This window comes from Elephas maximus, chromosome 25, assembly GCF_024166365.1.
Source record: "Elephas maximus indicus isolate mEleMax1 chromosome 25, mEleMax1 primary haplotype, whole genome shotgun sequence".
Lineage (NCBI taxonomy): Eukaryota > Metazoa > Chordata > Mammalia > Proboscidea > Elephantidae > Elephas > Elephas maximus.
This window is the reverse complement of record NC_064843.1, coordinates 37,563,580-37,591,435: the sequence shown is the minus strand read 5'-3', so window position 1 is coordinate 37,591,435 and position 27,856 is coordinate 37,563,580. Positions and strand designations below refer to the sequence as shown.

Below are 27,856 nucleotides of genomic sequence, written 5' to 3'. Positions count from 1 at the left end.
CAATGACCTCTGTTCACCCTTGGGGTCCATCCTTACTTTCTTGGGCTGCCCTGGCCTTTAAACTCTGGGTGGGAACAGTCATACCCACCAGCTGGGGCTGGATCTTCCAGCATCCTCCAAGACCGGAAGGAGCTGCTTCCTAACAAGCTGCCAGGCACTCCATTGCAGGACTCAGACTGCCTAGGTTCAAATCCAGCCTCCCCTACTCCAGTTGTGTGTCCTTGGGCCAGCTGCCTGACCTCTCTGAGCCTGTTTCCTCCCTAAGGAATGAGTGAACTCATGCTTGTAAGGTCAGGTGTGAGGAAGCAGGGCTTCTAACCAGTTTGTACTGGTTGAACTCCTGCTGAGAATTCAAATTTATAACAAGTTCCCAGGCAATGTTAATGGTGCTGGCTAGGGACCAATTCTGAGAACCACTAGTAGAGCAGTGGGTCTCAAAATTTATTATACATGAGAATTACCTGCGGATCTTGTTAAACTGTAGATTCAGATTCAGTATATCTGGGGTGGAAATGCAAATTCTCAGCAGGGGTTTGAACTGGAACTAACTGATTTGAAACCCTGTGAGGAAGGCACTACCTTACCTTATTACTACTATATGTGGATAGAGAAGGGGGCGCTGGGGAGGAGGAGAGGGGAAGGATGTTCAGAGAGGAGAAGAGGCTTCGGGAAGGGATGAGGGGGTGTATCGGAGAAGTGAGTGTACCCAGAGATCAGTCTTGTGAACTTCAGCTGGGAGTTCCCTGGGTAGCAAAACAGTTTGCACTGTCTGCTTAACCTGAAGGTTGGACGTTTGACCCCACCCAACAGCACTGCGAAAGAAAGGCCTGGCAATCTGCTTCCATAAAGATTACAGCCAAGGAAACCTCACGGAGTCTAGTCTGTAACACATGGGTCACCATGAGTCAGAATGGACTCATCAGCAGTGGTTTTTAGACTCCCTCCCATCCTGCAGGCTCCTGGCACCAGGCAGAGTCCGGCTGCCCTGCTTTTGCTGAATAACCAGGAGAGGCTCAGACAGGCATTTTTGTGTCTCTTTAATATCCTCCAGGCCCGGTGGGCCCTCACCCTCCCCAACCCTCACCCTCCATCCCCGCCTCTAAGGGTCGAGACCCGGGTGCCCCCTCCCCCAGCCCGAGGACTAAGGCACCAGGTGGCTGCAGCAGGCCGGCCCAACACAGAGACGCACAGAATGAAGGACACACACTACAGACGCAGACAAGCGGGCAGGGGCGGGATGGGGCTCAGGCTGTCGCGGGGCTCCCACAGGCACTGGGCCCGTCCTGGAGGCCGTGGGAGGCCCACACAGACCCCGAAGGGGAGCAGTCGGGAGGAAGAGGGGAGCCACGAGCGGTGGGCTCCTCACTTGCCCCCCTTGCGGGACAGACACCGCGGGAGGCAAGAGAAAGTCTGCTTGACGCGCGCCAGCAGCGGCAGCGGCCGGTGGGTTTCCCGGGGCGTCCGCGGCACCAGGCGCTGTAGGGTTCCCTCGGAGGTGCCGGAGTGCGGCGCGACGGAGGCGGCCGAGGTGGCGGAGCCCTGACGGCAGCGCTTGCACAGCGGCAGCAGCGCACGCATCTCTTCCTCGTCCCGGAAAGGACTCTCTCCGAAGCGCTCCTCCAGCTGCCGGCGAAGCTGGGGTGCGGGGTTCGGTGGGGCGCGGGTCAACCCCTGGCCGCAGGGGGGGTCAGGGCAGCCGGCCCGCCCAGCCCGACCCAGCCCAGATCCCTGCGCCAGGCCGGCTAAACAAATCCAGCGCCCACCCTCCCCTTCCCTGCGCAATTTCTCACAACCTCGGGGCTTCTCCCACGCCCCGCTAAGCTCCACCCATTCCTGAGCATCCTCCTAGCCACCTTTCTGAGTTTCTACTCCTTCCCTGACTTCCCCTTCATCTCTCTGAACCCCCTTACCCTCTGAGGCCCCATCTTCCAAACCTGCTAAAGTGACCCCCACCTACATAGTGGTGACCACATTAACCCCTTCTCTGCATCCCCTGTGTTCACATCCACTGGCCTCAACAACTCTATCCACATAGGCTCGTTCCTGCCTGCCTCCTTCCGACCGCAGCCTTGCTGATAAGCCTTTGCTGCTTCCTCTCTCATTCCTATCTCATTCCTCGGTCCCCGGGAGGCCTCAGTTTTTGACATTTCCGTGTGCTATCTGCCCAGTAGGCAAAAGGGAAGGAATGGCTTTGGCCTCATCATGGACCTGGGTTGGGGGTAGGGCAGAGAAAGTTCCCCCCAAAGGAGTCAAACACTAGAATGCCTTGGGGTTCCAGGCAAGCAAAGCAGGTAATGGGCAGTGCTGGGACCTGGTCATACCGGAGGACTCACAGTCTTGCCTAAAGGCATTCAAATATAAACAAATAAATAAATAGAACTGCCTGTCCAAACAAAGTACCCCTGGGGGCTGGATTAGCTCCAGCTGAGTTTTCAACTCCAGGACTATCTTCTGCCAGGTCCCAGGCACAGGATCAATTCTTTCCAACTGGTGCTCAGCTCAAGTGGGGAAAGACTCCAGGGTCTCCCACCCCAGGCCCAGCCCAGCCCCTGCCCTAGCCCCTACCTTCTGGGAACTGCCCCAGCCAAACTCCTCCAGCTGCTGCTTGAAGCCTGGGTTGGGGTTGGCGATGGGCCGATTGGCCTTGATGGCTTCAAGCACATCACGCCAGCCTAGCCCCGTTACAGTCATCACATATGCCGTCACAATGGTGGTGCTGCGGGAGATGCCTGCAAAACTGGGACCACCCACCAGGCTTCAGGTAAGCCCCAAGTCTCCTCCATGCCCCACCCCCAGGCACCCCATTCCCCCCTCAGCTCTCCTGCTCTCGTCTCTGGAGCTCTAACCATGAGGAACCTCCCAGAATCTCTCTTCCCACCTGCAGGCCATTGTCCATGCCATTCCCTCTGACCTGAGTATTCCGCCTGGCATTCTCACATTAATAGCCTTGGGGAACATCACTTCATTCATTCATTCAACAAACACTTCTTGATCATCTGGTGTTTTTCAGGTACTGGCGATATAGTGAGGAATAATCTAGACATGGCCTCTGTCCTGCTGGAGCTTACAGTATGGTGGGGGAGACAGACACTAACCAGGTAAGCAATTTCCGGCAAGGATCAGTGCTTGCAGGAGAGGCTAGGGGGCTAGGAGATCCTACAGGAAAGGGTATTAATCTAGATGGGGGAACAGGGGCAGGTTTAGGAAAAGCGTTTCCAAGAAGGCGATATCAAACTGAGCCCTGATGGATGGGTAAGAGTCAGTGAAGACTGTCCTGGCACTGCAAAGACCCTGAAGTGGGAGCCATGAGGGCTGTGAAGAACAGGGAGGCCTGTGCAGCTGGAGTGGAGGATGGCGGCGAAGAGGGTGGGAGATGAGAATGGAGAGGCGAGGAAGGGTCAGACAACGCAAGGCCTGTGGACCACGGTGTGGAGTTTGGATTTTACCCTGAGCGGGACAGGGAGCCATGGAAGGGCTTGGAGTCAGAGGGCACCATGAGTTGTTGCTCGAGGGGGAGGCCAAGGGCCCTCTGCCCCATCCAGCCCTTGAGGACAGCACCTACCACCTGGCATTTTAATTGTTCAGTTCCTCGGGAGCTGGCCTCATGGCTGGGGCTCTGGCTGAGCAGCCTGAGCCTGGTATAGGACAGGTGCTCAGTGAGATGTTATAGAGTGAATGACATCACCTGGGCCAGGGGCAGCTGGGGAGACTGAGACGTTCTGTCTCCCAGCCTAGGGCTCCCCACTGCCCTGCACCATCACCTCAAAGGCTGGAGGAGAACGGGGGACAGTCAGAACTTTTGGAGGGTGCTGGGGTACCTGCATGACCTCACCTATTCCTCCCAACAGCCCTGTGAGTGCATCATTCTTTCCCCCATTTTACAGATGAGGACACTGAGTCTCAGGGAGGAACAAGTACTTGGCTATGGCTATGCAGCTGGTAAGGGGCAGAGTCCTGATTTGAGCCCCTGCTTGGGCTCTACCTTGAGAAGGTTAGGCTATCAGGCATTGTGACAGGCTGGAGAAGATCTCTTCCAGTTTCTACCTTCCCAGTAGGATGAGTGTGTTTGCGATGGATAGCAGCCACTTCCTCTCCCCCCAACCGCCTCCAGCTCCCCTCACAACTCACCAGTGCACTAGGCAGTTCCCCCCATTGAGGCGGCAACAGTGGATGAAGTTGATACATTCTTTGAAGTGCTTTTTGCTAAAGAAGAAAGTAATAGGGTAGGGAGCACAGGGGAACAGAACTCCTAGGAGTTGTCCCCGTCCCCACCTATGGGATGGCAGGGGACAAAGAGCCCTGGAGTCCTCAGGTCAGCCAGCATCTGCAGTGAATAGGGGCCAGTACTATAGTAGGAGGTAGAGGTGTGTGAAGCAATAACGGCATTTCAGGTAGTGAGAGGCCAGTAATGGCAAATCCTGCCATCTAGGGAGCAGCAGCCTAAACAACCTGAGCAGGACCACCTCTCCAGTGGGTGTGGTGGATCCTATATTCATAGAGCCTTTATCTTGGCCTTTCAAGGGAATGGATTGGAGGAGACACAGAGTCCCACTCCTCTGGGGTCTGCAATCAAAGCACCTGGGAACAATGACAGTGGCTGGGAGCAAGATTCCCAAGGGGCAGGAATGTCTGTCTGGGCCAACCCAGGCTGGGAGGCACAGGATGTTGCTAATAACACCAACAAAAATCCTACTTTGTGAGCCCATGTTATTATACACCAGGCCTTGTCCTAAATCCTCAACTCATGTCCTCTCCTCGTTGAAAGCCCCCTTGAAGCTGATCTCACCAGAAGAGGCTCAGAAAGGAGAAATGATTTGTCCAAAGTCACACAGCAAGTAAATGGCAAAGCCTGGCTAGGGCCCAGATGTCTTAATTCTGAGGCCAGGGATAGGCTGGGCCCAACCCTTTCAAATCTCTTGGTGCATCTGACCTCAAGAGACAGGATACTTTCTCCATGTCATAGCTGAGGAGATTGAGGCTCAGGGAGGTTAAGAGTCTTGGCCAGGGGCACACCACAGGGACACAGTTGAGACAGAGTCAAACCTGGGTCTGGGTAACCACCCATGCTGGGTCTCCAGGACAGCTTGATGATCTATATTCTCTCTGGTCTCCTTTAGAACACCTTATGCCACACCATTCCCCCCGCCCCCCAGCTACCACCACAGGAGGCAGCTTTCTGTCCATCTGGGGGAACTTACATGGGCACCTCAGGGGTATCAGCCACTGGGATACGAAGGTAGGTTATGTCCTGCAAGTACAAAATACACTCAGGCAGTAGGGGGTGGGGAAGCCCCTTACCCGTGCCCCCCACCCCCACCCTGGCCTGAGCTGCCCAAGTGCCTGGTGACCCCAGGCCAGCTCCCACCCCTCTCTGGATCTCTATTTCCTGTCTGTCCAAAGAGGGTAGATGCCATCTCTGAGGGCCTCCCAGTTCTGGCCATCTGTGATTCCAGAATCTTCTAAGATGCCACATATCCTAACCCTGTAAGTGACTTGGGCATGAGGACTTGATAAAAAGGACCCAGAGCCCCTTTACCTAATAGCTGGGAAAGGGCTACTTAGAGTGATTTCCCTCCAAATGGGATCAAAATTTCATAAATAGGGCAAAGCAGATTTGATTATCTTGGAAAGATAAAAAAAAAAAAAAATGAAAATAAGCTTACATTTTATGAACTGTGGTTAAAAATCATGTATTAATTATTAGAGTAACCAGAGAATGAACTACGTGTTGGTAATTTTTCCAACAAAATTGCTATGACATCCTTTGCTTCATGTTTACCTTTCACACAAGATCTTAAGGATCATTTTTGCTCCCATGATCCAAGGACCTTATTGCTTTTCTCAAGGACTTCCCTTAATTTTTTGATATTCAGATGCCTTTTTTCAGGTGCCTGGCCCATCACTGGCCAGGTCTTCATTTGTCAGTGACCTTGTGTCAGAGTCCAGCCATTCTTGAACGTGCTCTCTTCAAGGTCACAAAATCCTGCATCTTTTGCAAGGTTTGCAATTTCACCAACGCATTTGGCCTTGGGTTTGCACAGCGTTATCAAGCTCTGACTGGTAAATTCACGGATGGATGGGGACGGAGTGACACTTGTGAGAAGAGGGGAGGGCTGTTGGAGCAGGGACCCATTTGGTAGGCAGTTATTTCATTAGTAAATATATTCATGACTCAACAACCTTCCCTCTGCAATGTAGTGACTGCATACCCCAAACACTCCCAAACGAGACTGCCCTACAAAGCAAACTCAGACTCCATGGGCCTGGAAGTTGCTTTTTTGGATGAAACTGAAAATCACAGATCATTATGGGGTTGCTCTTAGAGATCATCAAACCTGACCCCCTCATAGGACACATGAGGAAACTGACCCCAGAGAGGGGAAGGGCTCTGCCCAAGGTCACACAGCAAGTCTGTGGCATAGCATGGTCTCGATCTCAGATCTCCAGAGCCCTTTCCTGGCCACCGTTCTTTCCCTTCATGGTCAGAGTGAATGACATACATTCTAATAGATCAGGAGGAAGGGACTCTATTTATGGGGTAAGAATAGTATTAACCTTATTATTATATAAGCTGTAATTTGTTGAGTACCTACAATGTGGCTGTTATTTTCAATCACTCAACAACTCCGTGAGGTAGGTGCTATTATAAAATCCCCATTTTATAGATCAGCTAACTGAGACCTAGCGAGGTGAAGTCCCATGCCCAAGGTTACAGAGGGAATAGTGGTAAGGATGTGAACTCTGGCCTTCTGACTCCAGCACGTGTGGTCTGGATTTACCTCTTCCCTCCTTTGGGTCATAACACCTGACTGACTCCCCTTTCTCAGGACCAGCTCCTCTGGGGTGAGCCATGCTTTTCAGGTATAAAGCATCTTCGCCACCCGCAGACCACCTGAAGCCTCACAACAGCCTCCTGGGGGCAGACAGGACTGAGGGGACAAAGCCAGAGAGGTGAAGTCACAGCCCAAGGTCACACAGCAAAACACACAGCCCAGAGTCATCCATTTGGAATCATCCATCTGGTTTGGCAATAGGAAGCCCACATAGGGGGCTTTTCAAGGTTCAGTGTGAGGCCTCTGGGCCAGATGGATGGCCTGTGTTCACATCCCTGCTCCTCTACTTCCTGGATGTGCGACCTCAGGTGAGTTAGTTTACCATTCTGGGCCTCAGGTGACAAATAAGGACGGTAATGTAAAGCAGGCCAGTGGCGGAGTCCGAATGCATTAGCATGGGTCAAGGCACCAGCACAGGGCCTGGCACATAGCAGGTGCTTGAGAAGTGGGTGTTGTGGTGTCTGCATCCCCCCACCTGTCTGCACCCCTGGCGTGGGGGTAAGGAGTACCTGCAGCAGAGGCTGGGGTGACTCGTGGATGGAGATGATGTGTGTGATCTTATTCCGGCCCAGCTGATCGGGATCTTTGGCATCTGAAAGAAACAGGATGCTGGAGCCAGTCTGGCAGGTGTGACCCGCTTGTTGCTGATGGCCAAGAATGCTTCCTTCCTGCCCTCTCACTCCACCTGGGCTCATCCTCCTTCCCCAGCTCCTGCTCCTGGCATGACATGTCCTGTCACTCTCTTAGGCCTCAATCTTGAAGATGGGGCACCCCCAAGTCACAGCCCTGCATCTCTCAACCCTGCCAGTGCTTCTGTTGCCGTCCAAAACACCTCTCCCTGGCATAGCCTCTGATCTAGCAATTCTACTTCTAGGAATCTCGTCTACAGAAGTGTTTGCTCACACATGGAGAGCTGTGTGTAAAGGATGGATGTTTTCCGCAGTACAGCTTATAATAGTAAACACACTAGAAATCCTTCAACAAGGGAAACAATCTAAATGTCCATCAAAAGGGCCTGGGTGAATAACGGTATAACCATATTTTAGAATACTGTGCAGCCAAATACTGTTGGTTGTTGTGTGTTGTCCAGCGGATTCCAACTCATAGCAACCCCATTTGACGGAGTAGAACTGCCCCATAGGGTTTTCTTGGCCATAGTCTTTGCGGAAGCAGGTCACCAGGTCTTTCTCCTACAGAGGCACGGGGTGGGTATGAACTGCCAACCTTTGGTTAGTAGCCGAGTACTTAACTGTTGCACCACCAAGGCTCCTCTGTAAAGATTACAGCCAAGAAAACCCTATGGAGCAGTTCCACTTTGTAACACGTGGGGTTGCCACGAGTTGGGGGCTGACTCAATGGCAGCTAACAACAACCACAGGGAGATCTGAAAAATGACCTAAGGTTGTACCCGCCACTGCTAACAGTGGTCATCTCTAGTGGCTGGATTTACAGTGTATGCAGATCTTTTATAATTGGAATAAATAATATTTTTCCACCTCTATAGGGATCCCTGGTGCTGCAGTGGTTAAGAGCTCAGGCTGCTAACCAAAAGGTCGCCAGTTCAAATCCACCAGTTGCTCCTTGGAAACCCTATGGAGCAGTTCTACTTTGTCCTATAGGGTTGCTATGAGTCAGAATCAACTTGACAGCAATAGGTTTAGGTTGAGGTTTTTTTTTTTTTTTTTTTAGGTTATCTTCTTATGTCCACTTCCTCATTCAGCAAACATTTACCAAGAGCCTAGGTACTCCCTGGAAACCCTATGGAGCAGTTCTGCTGTGTCCTGTAGGGTCGCTATGAATCAGAATTGACTCGATGGCGATGGGTTTTTTATTATGTATAGCCTTTTTTTTTTTTTTGGCTGGGCACCAGGGGTGTGAAGTCAGCCTCATGGCCCCTTCCCTCACGGGCTTGCACACTTAAGGAGGTTCAGACCTTATTAGCCAAATACAGAAGTCAGTGCGGTACGACTGCTGAGGTGGCTCCCAGGAAGGAAGGGACCAGGATTTATGAGACCAGACACGTAAGCCCAGCAGGGGTGGGGGTGAATGGGGAAGGCCCTGCCCCACCCTTCCAGGTCCAGCTCAAATGCCCCTTCCTCTCTGAAGCTTTCTCTGACTCCCCATATGAAAGTGGCTTTTCCCACCTCGGGGCCTCCAAGCCCCTGACCAGCCCATCTCTTAAGAGTGTTTTTTTCCCTATGCCCCAAGGTCTGTGCTTAGATTTGTCTTCTCATTGCCAGATTGGAAGCTCCTTGAGGGCAGGGGTGGGGTGTCTGGCCATCTGTGCCCACCTAACTGATGCTCGTAAGGAGAATGGGTGAGAGCATGCAGAGTGAAAAAGGTTCACGAGCAGGCCTGTAGGGTCAATCACCACCTCAAGCACAAGGCTACCCAGCTGCTTATCTCAGGGGCTCTTCTGGTGGGTGATGGGGTCAGTGCTCAGGACCCTGCTTACGAGAGGGCCCAGCCCCAGCCTTCAGAGGCCCCTTCTCTAGGGAGGATGAAGGGATCCTAGATTCACAGCTAGAAGTGGCACCCCCAAATAGACCTCAATCCAGAACCTCAGGGCCTGGTGCTGAGGGGAGGCTGAGGTCCAGAGTGAGTCCACAGCTCAGGTCCTGAGCCCTTTGCTTTGTCCTTTGACCGCTTAAGGTAACATTGGTGGGGGAGGGGCAGAAATGGCAGTGTCAGGCCCCTGTGATGCTCCCTCCCTGTCCCTTCAGGTGGGGAACCGTCCCCCTGCTGCCTGCCCACACACTCCTGAGTCCTCCACAAGCCCTTTCCCCGTCCCAGCCTGGAGTCACTTCCCTGTCCCCGGCCCCATTCCTGAGCGTGTCTAAGGTGCGTGGGCCAGAGCCTGAATGGTGGACACAGGCCTGGGACAGGGCGAGTGCCATGGCCTTGGGACAGAGTGGGCAGTGCTCACCAATGAAGTTTCCGAGGTAGAGTCCAGGAAGTACCTACAGGAGACAGGCAGGGGGTCAGCGAGGCAGGGGCTGCTCCCTCTTCCCACCCCTGTCAACTGAGGGCCCACAGCCCCTCTCTGTCCAATGAAGGGTGTCAAGACTCTAAGGAACCCCCTCCCCATCACGCGGCCTGGGCCCTCTGTGAGAGGGGTCTGGGCCTCTGGGGAGGCAGGAGGGGAACAGATCAACCACAGGGAGGGCACCAGGGGAGGCCAGCTTGAGTAGGGGTGAGATGGGAAAAGGAGGGAGGGAGGGAGGGAGGGAGGGACAGCAAGAGCTGGGGGAGAGGGTAGGAGGAACAGAAAGACAGGAGTGAGGAGAGAGGTGGACTTGCCAAGGGGGTGGCAGGGAATCCTGAGTTGGAGGGAGACAGGAAGGCAGGTACAGGTGAAGGGACATGCAGAGGTGAAGGAGGGTCTCAGAGACAGGGAGAGATGGAGAAAAAGCACCAGGGAGAGAGTCCAGACTCACACAGAAACAAGGGAGACAGAGACTCAGATTCACAGAGAGACACACAGTCTGGGAGTGACAGAGAGACACAGACATAGTAAGAGATAGTCACAGAGAGACAGGAGAGAACAAAGTGAGAGAAGGATAAAGGCACAGAGGGATACAAAGAGCTGGGGTCTCAGAGTCACGGAGAGCCGAGTGAGACCTAGAAGGTCAGAGGCGGGCAGATAGACTGAGCCAGAGCCGGGGCGCCGCCGCGCGGCGGGGGGCGGCCAGGTGAGGGCTGCGCGGTCCCCGCCCCCTACCTTGGTCATGCCATTCCCCATGATCCCCGGGGCGGGGGTCCGGGCGCACCCCCAGCTCGCCGCCCGGAAAGCGCTCGGGTCACAGCTGCCCTGATGGCCCAGGCCCGGCGCCTGCAGCCTGGCGAGGACCCGGGGGCCCGGCGTCCGCGGCCCTGGCCAGCTCTGCCCAGCCGCCGCCGCCGCCGCCACTGCCCGCCGACCCTGGGCCACGGAGAGGAATAATGGTGGAGCCGCCGCTGCCGCCGCCGCCGCCGCCGCCACCGCCGCCACAGGCTCCTCCTACCCCTCGGTCATGTGGGGGCCCGTGGGTCGCGGCAGGGGGCCGGACAAAGCCCCAGTGTGCCGGGCCCACGGCCCGCGGGACAACGGCAGCTTGTTGGGGCCGCGTGGGGCCGCCACCTCCGGAGGTGGGGGCGGGGGCGCTCCTCCCACCCTGGCACTGTCAGGCGTGGGTGGGGCGGGTGGGCTGGAGGACGGAAAGAGCCCCGGGGGGGAGGGGGAGGGGGAGGGGGCCCCCGGGGGGCTCCCGGAGACTCGGATCCCAGTTCCGGCTCAGCCTGGACCGCCCTGCGGACCCTGGGACAAGGCGCCCAGTTTCTCTGAGCTTGGTTTTCTAGCAAAAACTTGAGGGGGGAGGGGGGCGGGACTTTAATCACTAAGGGCCTTCTGCTCTTCAGATTCTGTTTCTCAGACGAGAAAAATGAGTGATTCCTCCCTTCTGTCACCAACCACTCTCCTCCCAACCCATGCAGTCATCCTACCAATCAGCCAGCATCCTCCTCCACCACTCATCCACCATCAGTCCTCCCACCCTCCAATTCACCCATCCATCCATCTATCCATTCATCCACACCCCCACACACCCACGCACCTATCCATCCATTTCTCTCTCTCTTCTTTCCATCCAGTTTGGCCCCTATGAGGATAGTGCCATCTGGGTCAGCTCTTCTGGGGCCAGGCATGTATGTTCTTAGGGGCCCCAAGGAAACAGAGGTAAATGTGTGGGGGGGGGGGCGGATAGTGGGCAGCTGTGGGAGGTCTCCAGTCACCTGGGTCCCTTGCAGTAAAGGAGACTATAACAGGATGTAGTTAGAGGCAAAAGTCCTGAAAGGTAAGTCTGGAGACCAAGGTTTGAGGCCCCATTCCATCTCTGACTTGCTGGGTGATCCTGGGCAAGTCCCCTTGGGGCCCCAGCTACCCCATCTGTATATCTCAGGATGTTGAGGTAAGCCATTTCCAGCTACTATGACCAAAGCTGAAGAACGTTAAATAATTGTGACCAGTACCTCCTATAGGATTGAAACAGAGCAGCTGAACCAGCTCTGCTCCTCCAGCCATTATCCCCGCATCTCTATCACCTCCCAACCCTCCATCATCCCCTGCCCCTCCATCACTCCCACCCCTCCCTCACTCCCCACTCCTCACTTCCTATCCCTCCATCACCCCAACCCTTCATCACCTCCCACACCTCCATCACTCTACTCCTCCATCATCCCCCACTCCTCCATCACCTCCCACAGCTCCATCACCTCCACCCCTCCATTAACCCCCAACCCTTCTGTTCATCACCCCCCCATCATCCCTGACCTTTCCCCATCACCCCTACCCCTCCACCACACTCCATGAGCCCGTACTTTCCCGTCTCTAGTAGTAGGTGATTGTGGGGCAAATGTCAGTACAGAGCGGGACAGGGAGAGTGGACAGAGCCTGTTTGAAATGTAGTGACTGGAGAAAATGAAAATGGTCTCTTTCATGTTTCTTCCTTTCTTAAGTTCATAGTGTACATGGAACTGCCTGTTTCAGCTGTCTCTATGCCCAGGTTGCTCATAAAAACCACATTACTCAATAAATACTGAGCACCTACTATGTGCTAGGCATCAGGGACACAACAACAGACAAGCAAGGTAGGAAATGGTCCCTGCCTTTGTTGGCTTACAGTCTAGACCAGCACTGCCCAACAGAAATATAATGGGAGTCTCACATGTAATTTAAAATTTTCTGGTAGATACATTAAAAAAGTAAAAATCATTCACTGTTAATATTTTTATTTAACACAATGTTGTTGTTGGTAGGTGCTATGCTTGAGCTCATCATTGCAGCCACGGTGTCAATCCACCTTGTTGTGGGTCTTCCTCTTTTCTGCTGACCCTGTACTTTGCCAAGCATGATGCCCTTCTCCAGGGACTGATCCCTCCTGACATGTCCAAAGTATGTAAGATGCAGTCTTCCCATCCTTGCCTCTAAGGAGCATTCTGGTTGCACTTCTTCTAAGACAGACTTGTTCGTTCTTTTGGCAGTCCATGGTATATTCAATATTCTTCACCAACACCACATTCAAAGGTGTCAATTCTTCTTCGGTCTTCCTTACTCATTGTCCAGCTTTCACATACATATGATGGGACTGAAAATACCATGGCTTGGGTCAGGCATACCTAAGTCTTCAAGGTGACATCTTTGCTTTCAATTAACACAACACATCCAAAATATTATCATTTCAACATGTAATCAATACTTAAGAATTATTAATGAGATCTTTTACATCCTTTTAATTGCATTAAGTCTTTGATATCCAGGCTGTATATTACACTTGTAGCACATCTCATGGAGCCCTGGTGGCACAGTGGTTAAGAGCTCAGCTGCTAACCAAAAGGCTGGCAGTTTAAACCCACCAGCCGCTCCTTGGAAACTCTATGGGGCAGCTCTACACCTATAGTGTCACTATGAGTCAGAATTGACTGGATAGCAACAAGTTAGTACATCTTAATTCAGACTAGCCACATTCCAAGTGCTTAATAGTCATAAGTGGCTAGTAGCACTGTGTTGGACAACTCAGGTCTAGAAGGAGACGCAGACAGAATGAGCAACGGACAAACAATGGACTATTTACAAATCGTCACAGTCTCCTATGCAGGAAACAAATGGGGCCTTGGAGGAAGGGTAGAGAGAATCTCTCTGAATAGGTCTGACGTATAAAAAGGAGCCAGCTTTTAAAGAGTGAAGAGAGCATTTCTGGTAGAAGGAATAGCACGGGCAAAGGCCCTGGAGTGGGAAAAACTTGGCCTTTGTGAAGAGCCTCTGGGACTGGAGGGGAGGGAGGAAACCAAGGGGAGTTGGTAAGAGATGAAGCCAAAGAGGAGAGTGGGGAGCCCAGTGTGCAGGATCACGGATGGGAGTTTAAGTTTTTCTTCTCCATGTGATGGAAAGCCAATGGGACAATTTAACCGGGGAAGCCATCTCATCTGATTAACATTTTAAGTCAATCACTTTGGCCCTGTCTGGAGTGTGGATTAGAGGGGCAAAGCCAAGAGGCCAGTGAGGAGGCTACTGTGGCAGAGTGGAAGCCGAGACACTGGAAGGAAGGGACCAGACTCAGCTTATAGTAATATTTTGGTAACACAGCAGTCAGGATGCAGATAGACTGGATGTGGGGGAAAGGAAGGAATTCTAGGATGACTCCCAGTTTCCTTGCCTTGAAAATCACTCTGAGCCACAGAAACAAAAGCAAGGTTATTCATCCATTCAACAAATGTTTATTGGGCACCAAGGTATACACGGAAAATTGCACCAAAGACATCTGACTTGAGTTTTCTGGGATGCTCCACCTCATGGATGGCTTAAAACAGCACTTTATTTTCTTCCAGCTCTGTAGGTCAGAAGTCTGAAATGAGTCTTGGGGGTGTATTAGTTTCCTATGGCTGCTGTAACAAATTACCACAAACTTGGTAGTTTAAAACAACACACACCACAACAGATAGTCCCAGACAGAGCTGGAGAAAAATGCAGAACAAAATTCTTACTCAAAAACAAAGACCAGACTTGCTGGCCTGACGGACTGGAGAAGCCCTGATAACATGGCCCCCAGACAGCTTTTCACCTCAGTAATGAAATCACTTCTGAGGCTCACCCTTCATCCGAAGATTGGACAAGCCCATGAAACAAAACGAGACTAAAGGGGCACACCAGCCCATGGGCAAGGACTAGAAGGCAGGAGGGGACACAAAGCTGATAATAGGGAGTCCAAGGTTGAGAGAGTGTTGACATGTCATCGGGTTGTTAACCAATGTCGTAAAACAATATGTGTACTATTTAATGAGAAACTAGTTTGTTCTGTAAACCTTCATCTAAAGTACAATAACACACACACACATTCTCTTACAGTTTTGGAGGTCGTAAGTTTGAAATCATTTTCCCTGGGCTGAAATCAAGGTGTTGCCAGGGCCATGCTCCCTCTGGAAGGTCTAGGGGAGAATCTGTTTCCTTGCCTTTCTCAGCTTCCAGAGCTACATTCCTTGGCTGTGGCCACTGCCATCATCTTCAGAGCCAGCAGTGTAGCATCTTGCTTCTGTCTTTGCATTTCTTTCTGTCTCTGTCTGTCGTCAAACCTCCTTCTACCTCCTTTGTATAAGGATACTTGTGATTGCATTTAGGGCTCACCCGGATAATCCAGGATAATCTCCCCATCTCAGGATCCTTAATCTACTCATATCTGCACAGTCAATTTTGGCACATAAGCTAATATTCACAGGTTCCAGGGATTAGAACTTGGATATCTTGGGGATCATTATTCAGCCTACCAGAAGGGGCTAAAACCAAACTGTTGGTATGGCTGGCTCCTTCTGGAGGCTCAGGGATAGGACCCATTCCTTGTTTCTTCTAGCTTCTGTAGAGGCCTCCCATGGCCCCTTCCTCCATCTTCCAAGCCAGGTGTGTAGCACCTTCTCCTCTCTCTGACCTTCTGCCTCCATTTTATAAAGACCGTTGTGATTCCACAAGCCCACCTGGATAACCCAGGAAAATCTCCCCATCTCAAATTCTTAATTTAATCACATCTGCAAAGTTCCTTTTACAAGTAAGGCAACATATTCACAGGTTCTGAGGATTAGGACGTGGGCATTTTTGGGGTGCCATTATTCAGCCTAACACACATACCATCCTTGCTAGGTTTTAGCATCGAGCTTATACTAAAACCCTGCAAATAAATGAGCCGGATCTGTTTTCCTCATTTTCTATTCTATTCTATTGCACAGAACTCTGCTCTTTGAAGATTTGGAAGACTTGCCTCAATTATCACCTGGACCTGTTGTCACTTTCAGAGGGAAGTTTTGTGTAGCCAAGAGGACTCTGTGAGGCTCTGTCCAGATCCTCCTTTAGGACCGAAGGATTTGTTACCCCACCCGCTGAGAGGGCTGTCCGCTGTCAGCCCTCTTTAAGAATTGCCCTTGCTGAAGGGAGCTGTCTCACTAAGGTTATATCACCTGCTCAGAGGCATCTGTATCCAGTAACAGGTCCAATGGCGGATATAAAAGGCCAGCCCATCTTACACTCCCCAGTGGGGTCGGCTACAGCCTTCGTTGAGGTTGCATCCCAGCCCAGGTTCTGCTCAATCTTACTTTCTTTCCATTTCTTGCACAGGCAATGCTCCTAAGAGCACTCCCTATTAAGCCTTCTGCACATTAATCTCTATTTCAAAGCTTGCTTTTTGGGAAACCTAGCTTGAAATAATTAGTGTTCCTATTTATTCATTAAAGGGAAACCCTGGTGGTGTAGTGGTTAAGTGCTAGGGCTGCTAACCAAAGGGTTGGCAGTTCAAATCCTCCAGGTGCTCCTCAGAAACTGTGGGGCAGTTCTGCTCTGTCCTATAAGGTTGCTATGAGTCAGAATCGACTCGACGGCAGCGGATTTTGGTATTCATTAAATGATATTAGTCTGTTCAGGTTTTCTACCAGATTAGGTCAGATTCCCCTGTTAGATAATGTAATTGCTTCTTGTGTTTTTGTTTCATAGATTGTAACTATACATTTGGGTAACCATCTAATTAATGTGTCCTACTTGTCTATTCATTCAATAAACATTATTGACCATCTGCCAAGTGCCAGGAACTTTGCTACGCTCTGGGGACACAGTGGAAAAGAAAAACAAATTTGGTCTTTGCCTTCTTGGTGCTTATGGAAGGGGACACTGAACTTCAAACCAGGGCTTCAAACCAGTTCATTCTGGTTCAAACCCCTGCTGAGAATTTGCATATCTAACAAGTTCCCAGGCGATGCTAATACTGCTAGTTAGGGACCAATCCTGAAAACCCGCTAGTAGAACAGTGGTTCTTAAAATTTATTATACATGTCATGGATTGAATTGTGTCCCCCAAAATATCTGTCAACTTGGCTAGGCCGTGACTGCCAGTATTGTGTGGTTGTCCTCCATTTTGTGATTGATTTTTGTATATGCTGTAAATCCTCATCTCTGCCTGTGGTCAATGAGGCAAGATCTGGATTATGCTGAAGAGGATTAGGCTGGGATGTAACACCCTTGCTCAGGTCATATCCCTGACCCAATGTAAAGGGAGTTTCCCTGGGGTGTAGCCTGCACCACCTTTTATCTTAGAAGAGATAAAGGGAAACAGAAGGGAGCAGAGAGTAGGGGATCTCATACCACCAAGGAAGCAGCACCGGGAGCAGAACGTGTCCTTTGGACCTAGGGTTCCTGCGTGACACTCCTAGTCCAGGGGAAGATTGATGACAAAGACCTTCCTCCAGAGTTGACAGAGAAAGAAAGCCTTCCCCTGGAGTTGACACCCTGAATTTGGATTTAGCCTACAAGACTATGAGAGAATAAACTTCTGTTTGTTAAACCCATCCACTCGTGGTATTTCTGTTATAGCAGCACTAGATGACTAAGGCAATACATAAGAATCACCTGGGAATCTTGTTAAAATGTAGATTCTGAGTCAGTATATATGGGGTTTGAACCAGAACGAATTGGTTCAAAACACTGCCCAGAACAAAGGAACCTGTTTAGAGAAGTGGTCAGAGAAATGAAGTGAAATGACATGAAATGCAAACTGAGATCTGGGCTTTGTTGTTGTTAGGTGCCATCAAATAGGTTCCGACTCACAGCGACCCTATGCACAACAGAACCAAACACTGCCCAGTCTTGAGCCATCCTTACAATCGTTATGCTTGAGCTCATTGTTGCAGCCACTGTGTCAATCCACCTCGTTGAGGGTCTTCCTCTTTTCTGCTGACCCTGTACTCTGTCAAGCATGATGTCCTTCTCCAGGGACTGATCCCTCCTGACAACATGTCCAAAGTATGTAAGACGCATTCTGGCTGCACTTCTTCCAAGACAGATTTGTTCGTTCTTTTGGCAGCCCATGGTATATTCAATACTCTTCGCCAACACCACAATTCAAAGGCATCAACTCTTCTTTGGTCTTCCTTATTCACTGTCCAGCTTTCACATGCATATGATGTGACTGAAAATACCATGGCTTGGATCAGGCGCACCTTAGTCTTCAGGGTGACATCTTTGCTCTTCAACACTTTGAAGAGGTCCTTTGCAGCAGATTTACCCAATGCAATGTGTCTTTTGATTTCTTGGCTGCTGCTTCCATGGGTGTTGATTGTGGATCCAAGTAAAATGATCTGGGCAGAGGGGGTGAAAAGAGCCACCAGCAAAGAGAACTTCAAGGGTTTGACAGACCTTGAGGTATGTGTGTGTATGTGAGTGGGTGAGGTGTGTGCGGGTATAAGGGTCAAACCAATAACTGAAGGAAGGTCAGAGGCTGGAATGGGAAAAGCAGGGGGCAAACAGTGGAGAAATGAGGCTGGCAAAGTCCTCAGGCACCAGACCATTCAGGGCCTTGCTGGTCAAGGTGAGGAATTCCATCCAGTTCTTATCTTAACAGTGATAAGGAGCCATGAAACGTTACATGTGGGGGAGAGACACGAGAGGATTTGTGTTTTAAAGAGCTCTCCTGGCTGCAGTGCAGAGAATGGATTGGAATGGACAGGGCAAGGGTGGATACTAGTAGACTGGTCAGGAGACTGGTGCAGCTGTTCAGGTGAGTTCTGGCATACAGTTGGTGCTTAAGAATTAGTGAGACTGGGGGAAAGAAAAGTGACTGATTGGCCACATTACAGACTGGTCAACTGACCAGATGACTTACAGAGGGACTAGGTAAGGAAACTTAGTACCATTGCATTTACCAAAATTTGACAACCTTTCCGACGCAGCGCTCTGAGGTCAAGCGAGATGCAGCTGGAAGTGGCTCTGGGCAGTGTCTGCGGCGGTTACCGGCCCTTGGCGGTCGCGGAGTGGAGGGCTCGGGAGAAGAAAACCAAAGCGGTTGAGAAAGCAAGGCGCTGGGACACCCAAAACACCTACTGTGACGCAGGGCGGGAGCCTGCGCACTGTGCTGGGGGCGTGTCCTCGGCTCATCCAATCAGGGCTGCGGATCTGGGCACCCCCCCCCCGTCGCCTTGGCAACGGGACGCACAGCTTTGCACTGGGCACAGCGGCGGTTTTGATCGGGCCCTGGCAGAGGTCTTATTATGTCGCGACCGAAGGTAGGAATGGCACCTAATCCAGATGCTTTCGTCGCCTCTAGAGAGGAGGGAAGCCGCTGAGGGGGTCTGAAACTGGGGGGTCCTTGTGGAGGGATTTGGGTTGAGAAGAACAACGACGGACACAGAGTAAAGACTACAAGTCCCGACATGCCGCGCGCCGCCGGAACTGCTGCGAGTGTCCCTAAAGGGGCCTGCTGGCGGGAAATTTACAAAACTCCGGGATTTTAAGCTGGACCAGGCGGTTTCTGTGACCCCGGGGTAAACTCAGAATTTCTGATTTCCTGACCTGGAAAGCCTTTAGAGATTCATTCATCCTGTCTCCCGCCCATTTATCTGACCATCCATCCAAAAAACACTAGTCCCCTTGCCAAGCCTAGCCCAGCGCTGGACAATGGGAACACTGAGGTGAATCAGACAAGCCTCTGTCCTCTAGGAATCCACAGGCCGACTTCTCCATTTCAAGAGTGTGAAAAATGAGACCCAAAGAAGGGAAATAAATTACTCTAGAATCCAGCTCCCCCACTCCAACCTGCTTCTTACTTGTGTTCCATCTGTCATGAACGGCACCTCCGATTCTTTAACTCCCACGTCCAACGAAAAATGAGTTTATCTGCTCTTAGAGTGCTCTGAGCTTCACCTTTGTACCACAATTCATTATTCTTGTGATTATTTGTTTAGCGTTTGTCTCCCCTACTAGACTATGCAGCTCCTTGAGGGCATGGATCCAGCATGACTTGTCCTTCCATTTAGCCCCAGTGCCCAGTACAGAGCTGACAAACAGCGGGCGCTCCGTAGATGTTTGATGAATGACTATGTTAAACCACCCACCAGATGCTCAAGCCAAGAACCTGGGACTCCTCCTTGACTCCCTCATCTTCCTCACAGCCTACATCCAATAAGGCCTCCTTTGAATTTCTGTTGAATCTATTCTTCTCTCCATCTTAACTATCTCTATGCTGTTCATGATCCAGTTCTCAATTTTTTAATAAATTAATACTCTAAACGCACAGATTTGGACAATTTATATTACTTCTTTGGAAACCCTGGTGGCATAGTGGTTAAGAGCTGTGGCTGTTAACCCAAAGGTTGGCAGTTCAAATCCAGCAGGCACTCCTTGGAAACCTTACTGGGCAGTTCTACTCTGTCCTATAGGGTCGATACCAGTTGGAATCTACTCGATGGCAACGGGCTTGGTTTTTTGTTTTAAATTACTTCCTTAAATTGTATTATAAAAACAGAAAATAAACATCTACTGAAATATCCACTTCCAATCAACCTGACTTATTCCTTTGAAGGGAGGGACAAACTGCAGGCTGCTGAGGGATGCACAGATGGATATCAGCCTATACGGTGAATACCAGGCATGGCAGGCCCATATTGCCATGAAAACAGTGGATTGCTTTTTTGTGACGCTATACTTTTTTTTTTTTTAATGCATGTTGTTGGAGAGGGAGACAAACATCACCTACATATTGATTTGGGACTTTGTGGTTTCTTTCAAATGACCCAGGGTGTTCCCCCAGTGTATGGATTATTGGAATTCTAACTCCTATACCTGTGGATATAATCTTGTTTGGGAAGGTTTTCTCTGTTACGTTAATTAGATCATACCCCAGTAGGGTGGGTTCTCAGTCTATTCACTTCTGAATCATAAAAAGAGCAGATTAGAAGAAGGCTGGGAGGGAGCGCTTGACATGTGCACACCCTCTCCCTCCCCCACCACTGCCGCCCCCTTCTTCTGCCACACCCGGTGCTGCTGGTGTGCTTGTTCCCTGCGGACCTGGTACCTCTTTTGTGAAGTGGCAGCTGAGGAAATTCTGGAGCTCACCATGGCAGACGAAAAACTCAAGGAAGAAGTCAAGACTGAGAACAACGATCATATTAATTTGAAGGTGGCAGGGCAGGATGGTTCTGTGGTGCAGTTTAAGATTAAGAGGCATACACCACTTAGTAAATTAACAAAAACCTATTGTGAATGACAGGGTTTGTCAAAGAGGCAGATCAGATTCCGATTTGATGGGCAGCCAATCAAAGAAACATACACTTGCACAGTTGGAAATGGAGGATGAGGATACAACTGATGTATTCTGGCAGCAGACAGGAAGTGTCTTCTAAAAAGGGAGCCTGCTACTGTACTCCAGAACTCTGTTCCTACAGACCAAGAATACGTTCTCAATTAGAAAACCACAATTTGGTTCCACCACATCCTACTACAGTATAGTTTTCTCTAGTCTTTCATTTTCCCCTCCCCCATTCCTTTATTGTCCATAAAGTAACTGGTTTATGTGCAGAAGCGTATTGCATTTTTTTTTTTTTAACTAAATGGCCAATGGTATGTTTCGATGGACATCAAGTGGCGACGGAATGGGAAAAAATCCTGGTTCTGTGAAAATACCCACTTTCTCCATTAGTGGCATGCTCTCTCAGCTCTTACCTGTATATTCTAACCTGTATAGCTCTTACCTGTATATTTTGCTCTTAATTGTTTAACAAAAGACAGTGACATAAAAAGCCTTGCATACCTTGTTTAATTGGAGAATTTTAATGTTTTTTCATTTATCATTGTAAAGCCAAGGACAATTTTATACCTTCTTTGTACATAGCTGTTACGTATAGGGCAATCTGTCTTTGTTGTTGTTGTTACCAGGTGCCTTCGAGTCGATTCCAACTCCTAGCGACCCCAAGAACAACAGAACAAAATACTGCCCAATCCTGCACCATCCTCACAATTGTTCATATACTTGTGGCCATTGTTGCAGTCACTGTGTCAATCCATCTCATTGAGGGTCTTCCTCTTTTTCCACTGAGCTGACCCTGTCACCAAGCATGGTGTCGTTCTCCAGTGACTGATCCTTAGACAGATAGAGTTAACTGTGGTGGTGGAACAAAAGAGCTGTTAAAAGATTACCAACTAGAAGTTGGGCAAATAGGAAGCACTTCCTGTCAATATGAGATAAGGTTGAAACAACCCCTTGAATTACTGTCTCCTTAGTGTTTTTCTAGTCCCTTCCCCCTCTACAGGTTCCTGCATGTGCAGAAAAACAAAGTATGATCTCTGTTTAACCTTCCTTAGCCCTCCAAAGATGGCGGTGTAGTGCCAAAGATCAGTGGACTTGCGCTATATCCCATAATAAGTGATGCCAAGGGCTACCAAGAGGAGTCCATCGTGAATATCAGTAGGTTCCATCTTGGATTCCAGATGCTTGCACAACCTAATTAACATGAACTGCCATTCTGAGAAGTACCTACCCCTTGAAAGAAGCCCACTAAATATTCATTACTCTCTTGTCGCCACTGAACCCATATAAGCCTTAGCCTTGCTTCTCTTCTTGAGTCAGCCTTTTGGAGAGGCTTAGTCCCCCACTGACTCATTTTGCTTGATTCAAGCAAAATAAAGCTTGCTGAAGATACAGTGTCTTTCACGTGTATTCTTACTCTGGAAAAGACAAGGACCCTTTGTGTCAGATTGGCGATTGGTTACAATCCCTCCTGATAACATGTCCAAAGTATGTGAGATGTAGTCTTGCCATCCTTGCTTCTAAGGAGCATTCTAATGGTTCTTTTTTCAAGACAGATTTGTTCATCCTTTTGGCAGTCCATGGTATATTCGTTATTCTTCACCAACACCAAAATTCAAAGGCATCAATTCTTCTTCAGTCTTCCTTATTCATTGTCCAGCTTTCTTATATGAGGCGACTGAAAACACCATGGCTTGGATCAGGTGCACCTTAGTTCTCAAAGTGACATCTTTGCTTTTCAACACTTTAAAGAGGTCTTTTGCAGCCCATTTGCCCAATTCAATGCATCTTTTGATTTCTTGACTGCTGCTTCCATGGGTGTTGATTGTGAATCCAAGGAAAATGAAATCCTTGACAACCTCCATCTTTTCTCCGTTCATCGTGACGTTGCTTATCTGTCTCTAAGTAGAGATAAATCACTCTAAAATAAATGAATCCTAGATAGTTTTCCCTTCAAGTCAAGCTACCTGCTGTTTTAATAAACTTCTTGTTTAAAATGAAAAAAAAAAAAAAAAAAGCAGAGTGGATATAGAAGCATGCCCAGATTCCATGTGAGGATTGCCAAGGAACCAAGAAATACCAGGGGTCCCTAAAAGGAAGGAATCAACATGGCCAAGACCCTGATTTGGACTCTTAGCCTCCAGAACTCTGAGAAAATAAATTCTGTTCTTTAAATCTACCCACTTGTGGTATTTCCGTTACAGCTGCACTAGGTACTAAGACACAGGGGAAATGTGAATATAAAGTTATTTAAGCAGGAGCTTAATTTCCTTTTTTCATTGCAGAATCAAATTTACAAGGGCCATGGATTGTCAAAGGGAAAAGAGCGGTGAGTGGTCCCCTGCCCAGTCCAATAAACAGAATTTCCCGCCTTCCTCCCTTCCTCCTTTCTTTTTTCTTCCTTTTTTCCTTTCCTCCATCCCTCTGTACCTTCTTACTTCAATAATGATAATTTATATACTAATAATAAATATATTAATATAAATGTAAAACAATAATACTTTAAAAAATTATTATTATTAAGCACTTACCATGTGCCAGCCCCTGAATCCTATCTCACTGAATCCTCACCAAAAACCCTTGGAGGTAGATATTGTTACTGTGTCCATTTTACAGATGAGGAAGAAGCTCAGAGTGTAACTTGCTCAACCAACTAGTAGCAGAGCTAGTTGAATTCCAGGGCTCACATTGTGTCTAACTATGCTTTCATGCCTCCTTCAACAACCATGTGATGACTTGAATGTCATCTGTGCCCTGATCCTCTGCTTCACTCTGTATCAATAACCTCTTGGGATTCTCCAAACAAGAACCCACTTGCACAAAAGCAGGAGCAAACAATGTAGACTTTACTGAAGATTGTGTGGGCAGTCAGAGGAGGTAGTTTACATTGCATACACCATAGCAAATATTTTGGTATGTTGTATTTTCATTCATTTCAATGTATTTTTTAAAAATTTCCCTTGAAACTTACTCCTGGACACATGGATTATTTAGAAACGTGTTATTTAATTTCCAAGAGTGTAGAGATTTTCCTCTTAACTTTCTGGTACTGATTTCTAGCTTGACTCCACTGTGGAGTCACATCACATTCTCTATCATTTCAATTCTCTTAAATTTGTTAAGGCTTGTTTTGTGGGCCAGGATATAGTCTATTTTGGCATATGTTCCATGGGTCCTTGAAAAGAATATGTAATCTGCTATTGTTGGGTGGATAGGTCTGTAAATATCAATTCCATCCTATTGGTTGAAGGCATTCTTGAATTCTTCTGTGTCCTGCTGATTTTCTGTTTCATTCTATCAATTATTGAGAGAGGGGTGTTGCCGTCTCCAACTATAATTGTTAATTTGTCTAATTCTCCTTTCAGTTTTATCAGTTTTTACTTTACGTATTTCGTAGCTCTGTTTTTTGGTACATACACACTTAATATTGCTATGTCTTCTTGGTGGATTGATACTTTTATCATTATTTCTGTCCCTGTCTGTCTCTGGTAATTCCTGCTTTCTTTGTTATTAATGTGTGATACATCTTTTTGCATCCTTTACTATCGACCTACCCATGCCATTCTATTTGAAGTGACTTTCCTGAAGACAGCATATAGTTAGGCCATGTCTGTTTGTTTTTTAAATCTACTCTGTAAATTTGTCTTTTCATGAATACATTTAGACCACTACATTTAACGTAATTGTATTTACATTCGTATTTAATGTAATTTTGATTTGTCTCTACTGTTTTTGAGTACATCTCTTTATTTAACTTTTTTAGTGGTTACTGTGGGTATTACACTGTATATAATAACTTATCACAGTCCACTGGTATCAGCATTCTACTGGTTCAAGTGAAGCGTAGAAACCTCACCTCCCTTTAATTCCTTTACCTCCCCTGTTTATGAAACAGCCTTAGGTATTTCCTCTACATGGATTTAGAACCACATTAGACGGTATTATAATTTTTGCTTCAATTGTCAAACATAATTTAGAAAACTCAAGAAAAGGAAAATGTATTTACCCATATTTTTACTCTTTCGGTCGTCCTTTATTCTTTCTTGATGTTCTAAGATCCCTTCTTTTGTCAGTTCCTTTCTATTTAGAGAGCTTCCTTTAGCCATTCTTTTAGTGTAAATCTGCTGGTAGCAAATTCCCTTAGTTTCCTTTGTCTAAGAATGTCTTCATTCCCGAAGGATATTTTCATGGGATATAAAATTCTGGGTTGACAGTTCTTTTCTTTTAGCACTTGAAAAATGTTGTCCCATTTCCTTCTGGCTTCTATGGTTTCTGATGAGAAATCCATTTTCATTCTAATTGTTTTTCTCCTCTAGGTAAGACGTCATTTTTCTCTGGCTGCTTTCAAGATTTTCTTTGTCTTTTGTTTTTGAAGTTTGATTGTGATGTGTGCAGGTATCTCTTTGGGTTTATCTGTTTGAGGTTCTCGCAGCTTCTTGAGTCTGTACATTTATGTCCCTTGCCGAATTTATGAAGTTTTCAGCCATTACTTCTTTTTTTTTAAATTGTACTTTAGATGAAGATTTACAGAACAAACTAGCTTCCCTTTAAACAGTTAGTATACATATTGTTTTATGGCAGCCATTATTTCTTCAATTACTTTTTGTGTCTTCCTTTTTCTCCTCTTTCCAGGTCCTAAAACTATATTCATTTTTTTCTTTATTTTATACAATATTTTAGGTGAAAGTTTACACAGCAAATTAGGTTCCCATTTAACAATTTTTATACAAATTGCTCTGTGGCATTGGTTACAGCTTTCACAATGTGTCAGCATTCTCATTATTTCCATTCTCTTTGTTCTGTTTCCATTGATCCAGCTTCCCTTCCCTTCTTTGCCTTCTCATCTTTGCTTCTGGGTAGATGTTGACCATTTGGTCTCATACAGTTGATTGTTTAAGGAAGCACGTTACTCACAGGTGATATTGTTTATTTTATAAGCCAATCTATTATTTGGCTGAAAGGTCACCTCCAGAAAGAGCTTCAGTTCCAAGTTCTAAGAATGTCTTAGGGCAACAGTCTTGGGGGTTCCTCTAGTCTCTATTCATCCAGTAGATTTGGCATTTTTTAGGAATTTGAATTTTGTTCTACATTTCCCGTCCATTCCATCCGGGACCTTCTATCATGTTTCTGGTCAGAATGGAAGGTGGTGGTAGCCGGGCAGCATCTAGTTCTTCTGGTCTCACGTTAGAAGAGGCTGTGGTTCGTTTGGGCTCTTAGTCCCGTGGACTAGTTTCTTCTTTGCACCTTTGATTTCCTTCATTCTCTTCTGTTCCGTATAAGTAGAGACCAATAGGTGTATCTTGGATGGCTGTTCACAAGCTGTGAATACCCACGCTTCTCGCTCAGCTAGGATGTAGAACATTATCATTATGAACTATGTTGTACCAATTGACTGCCTTGTCTCCAGTGACTATGGTCCTAAGCCTTTTAACCCAGTGAACCAATCCTATGAGTTGTTTGAATATGTCTAGGAAGCCTCTGTAGCTGCGCCCCCTATGTGCTTTGTTATACATATGGGTAAATATGCAGCACACACAAACATGTATCTACATATGCCTAGAAACACACCTGAACATGCACATTCATTTACTTGCACATGCCTTCCTATACACATATATGTATACATATCCACCTACATAACCACACACATTTTTTTGTTGTTGTTGTTACTATTGTCATTTTTGTTTTTCCAGCATATTTTCTCTCTGTTGTTCAGATTGGGTAATTTCTATTATTCTCTCTTTAAGTTTACTGATTCTTTGCTCTGTCCCCATCATTCTGCTGTTGACCCAATTCATCGATTTTTTCTTTTTTGAGGTGTTATATGTTTTTTAACTCTGACATTTTCATTTGTTTTTTTATTTATATCCTTTATCTTTGCTGAGACTTGCTGTTTCTTTGGTGAGATTTTGTATTTTTTTCATTTGTTTCAAATGTGTGCTTAATTCCTTGTTGAAGTATTTTTACGATGGCCTCTTTAGAATACTTGTCAGGTTATTCTAACATGTCTGCTATTCTGGTGTTGGCATCTATTGATTGTCTTTTTTCATTCACATTGACATTTTCCTGGTTCTTGGGTCTGATGAGTGATTTAGACATTTGGAGTACTTAATTGTACTCACGCAGAACCTGCAAATAGACCAAGAGGCAGTCATTCGAACAGAACAAGGAGATACTGCATGGTAAAATCAGAAAAGGTGTGCGTCAGGATTGCATCCTTTCACTATACTTATTCAATCTGTATACTGAGCACATAATCTGAAAAGCTGGAGTAAATGAAGAAGAATGTGTCATCAGGATTGGAGGATGTAAGAAGAGCATGGGGCCTGTGTCTGACCTCCTCTCTCTTCACAAGAGGAAAGAAGAATCAAGATCAACAGCCCAAGGCTGATTCCTATGAGGCAGAGGTCAGATATACCTCCTCTCTCCACCATCTTAACCAATTCTGACAACAACCGTCCCTTTCACAGTACTCTCTACTTCTCTGCTGGGTTCAATAATTCATTGCATTGGCCATACAGAACTCACAGACAACACTCATGATTATAGGGGTTATCGGGGAAGTAACAGTTACAATCAGGCTGAGGAACACTCAGGATACAGCTCTTCCACCAGGACGGCCCCTTCCCAGCTGTGCTCACAGGCACGCCTCTCCCTGGCCCTTGGCCTCTGTCCAAAGGCACTCAGCTTTCTCTCTCTGTGGACTAGGAAGCCTACCACGCGGTCTCCTACTACAGGTCTCTGCCACCACTTCTTGCTGACCTCAGTGTTAGAGCTCTCCCTCTCTGTCTCCTGGTTTCAGGAGATTCTTAATACAGGAATCCCGGGTCCACAAGATGTGCTTGATCCTGGCTGTTCTTCCTTGGTGCTGGTGAGATCTTCTCTTTCCTACCTCTGGGGTGTCTCATTTCAAGCTCAGCAGGATGGTAAAACTGACCA

At 47.9% G+C, this 27,856-nt stretch overlaps 3 protein-coding genes across 6 annotated transcripts in view; 2 read left to right on the top strand and 1 right to left on the bottom strand.

The window, feature by feature from the left end:
• Window positions 1-1,119: 1,119 nt before the first annotated feature.
• LOC126067679 (dual specificity protein phosphatase 15) lies at window positions 1,120-10,945 on the bottom strand. The gene is made up of 7 exons (XM_049869791.1): window positions 10,555-10,945; window positions 9,760-9,793; window positions 7,343-7,425; window positions 5,199-5,248; window positions 4,129-4,203; window positions 2,566-2,737; window positions 1,120-1,635 (listed from the first exon to the last, which is right to left on the bottom strand). Exons 1-7 carry the CDS (start codon window positions 10,573-10,575, stop codon window positions 1,363-1,365), a joined length of 708 nt encoding a protein of 235 aa, XP_049725748.1. The 5' UTR covers window positions 10,576-10,945; the 3' UTR covers window positions 1,120-1,362.
• A 7,865-nt stretch (window positions 10,946-18,810) lies between these two features.
• TTLL9 (tubulin tyrosine ligase like 9) overlaps window positions 18,811-27,856 on the top strand; it is a 54,491-nt gene continuing 45,445 nt past the window's right edge. For 3 of the 4 annotated variants that reach the window (XM_049869779.1, XM_049869782.1, XM_049869780.1), the window contains exons 1-2: window positions 18,811-18,899; window positions 23,203-23,246. In XM_049869779.1, the coding sequence (XP_049725736.1) occupies window positions 18,885-18,899; window positions 23,203-23,246 (59 nt within the window). In that variant the 5' untranslated portion in view covers window positions 18,811-18,884. The remainder of the gene's footprint in view (window positions 18,900-23,202; window positions 23,247-27,856) is intronic. The other variant, XM_049869781.1, reaches the window with a different exon arrangement.
• On the top strand, window positions 20,729-21,014 carry LOC126067687 (small ubiquitin-related modifier 2-like). Its single transcript, XM_049869804.1, has 2 exons — window positions 20,729-20,875; window positions 20,946-21,014. Exons 1-2 carry the CDS (start codon window positions 20,729-20,731, stop codon window positions 21,012-21,014), a joined length of 216 nt encoding a protein of 71 aa, XP_049725761.1.

What these genes read in the sequence shown, in the direction of transcription:
- LOC126067687 (XM_049869804.1), top strand. Translation starts at nt 20,729, where the DNA reads ATGGCAGACGAAAAACTCAAGGAAGAAGTCAAGACTGAGAACAACGAT. An exon ending in TAACAAAAACCTATTGTGAA is followed by an intron (nt 20,876 to 20,945) that starts TGACAGGGTTTG and finishes AAACATACACTT; the next exon opens with GCACAGTTGGAAATGGAGGA.
- LOC126067679 (XM_049869791.1), bottom strand. Translation starts at nt 10,575, where the DNA reads ATGGGGAATGGCATGACCAAG. An exon ending in TGGGGAATGGCATGACCAAG is followed by an intron (nt 9,794 to 10,554) that starts GTAGGGGGCGGG and finishes TGTCTCCTGTAG; the next exon opens with GTACTTCCTGGACTCTACCT. An exon ending in GCTGGGGCAGTTCCCAGAAG is followed by an intron (nt 1,636 to 2,565) that starts GTAGGGGCTAGG and finishes CCCGCACCCCAG; the next exon opens with CTTCGCCGGCAGCTGGAGGA.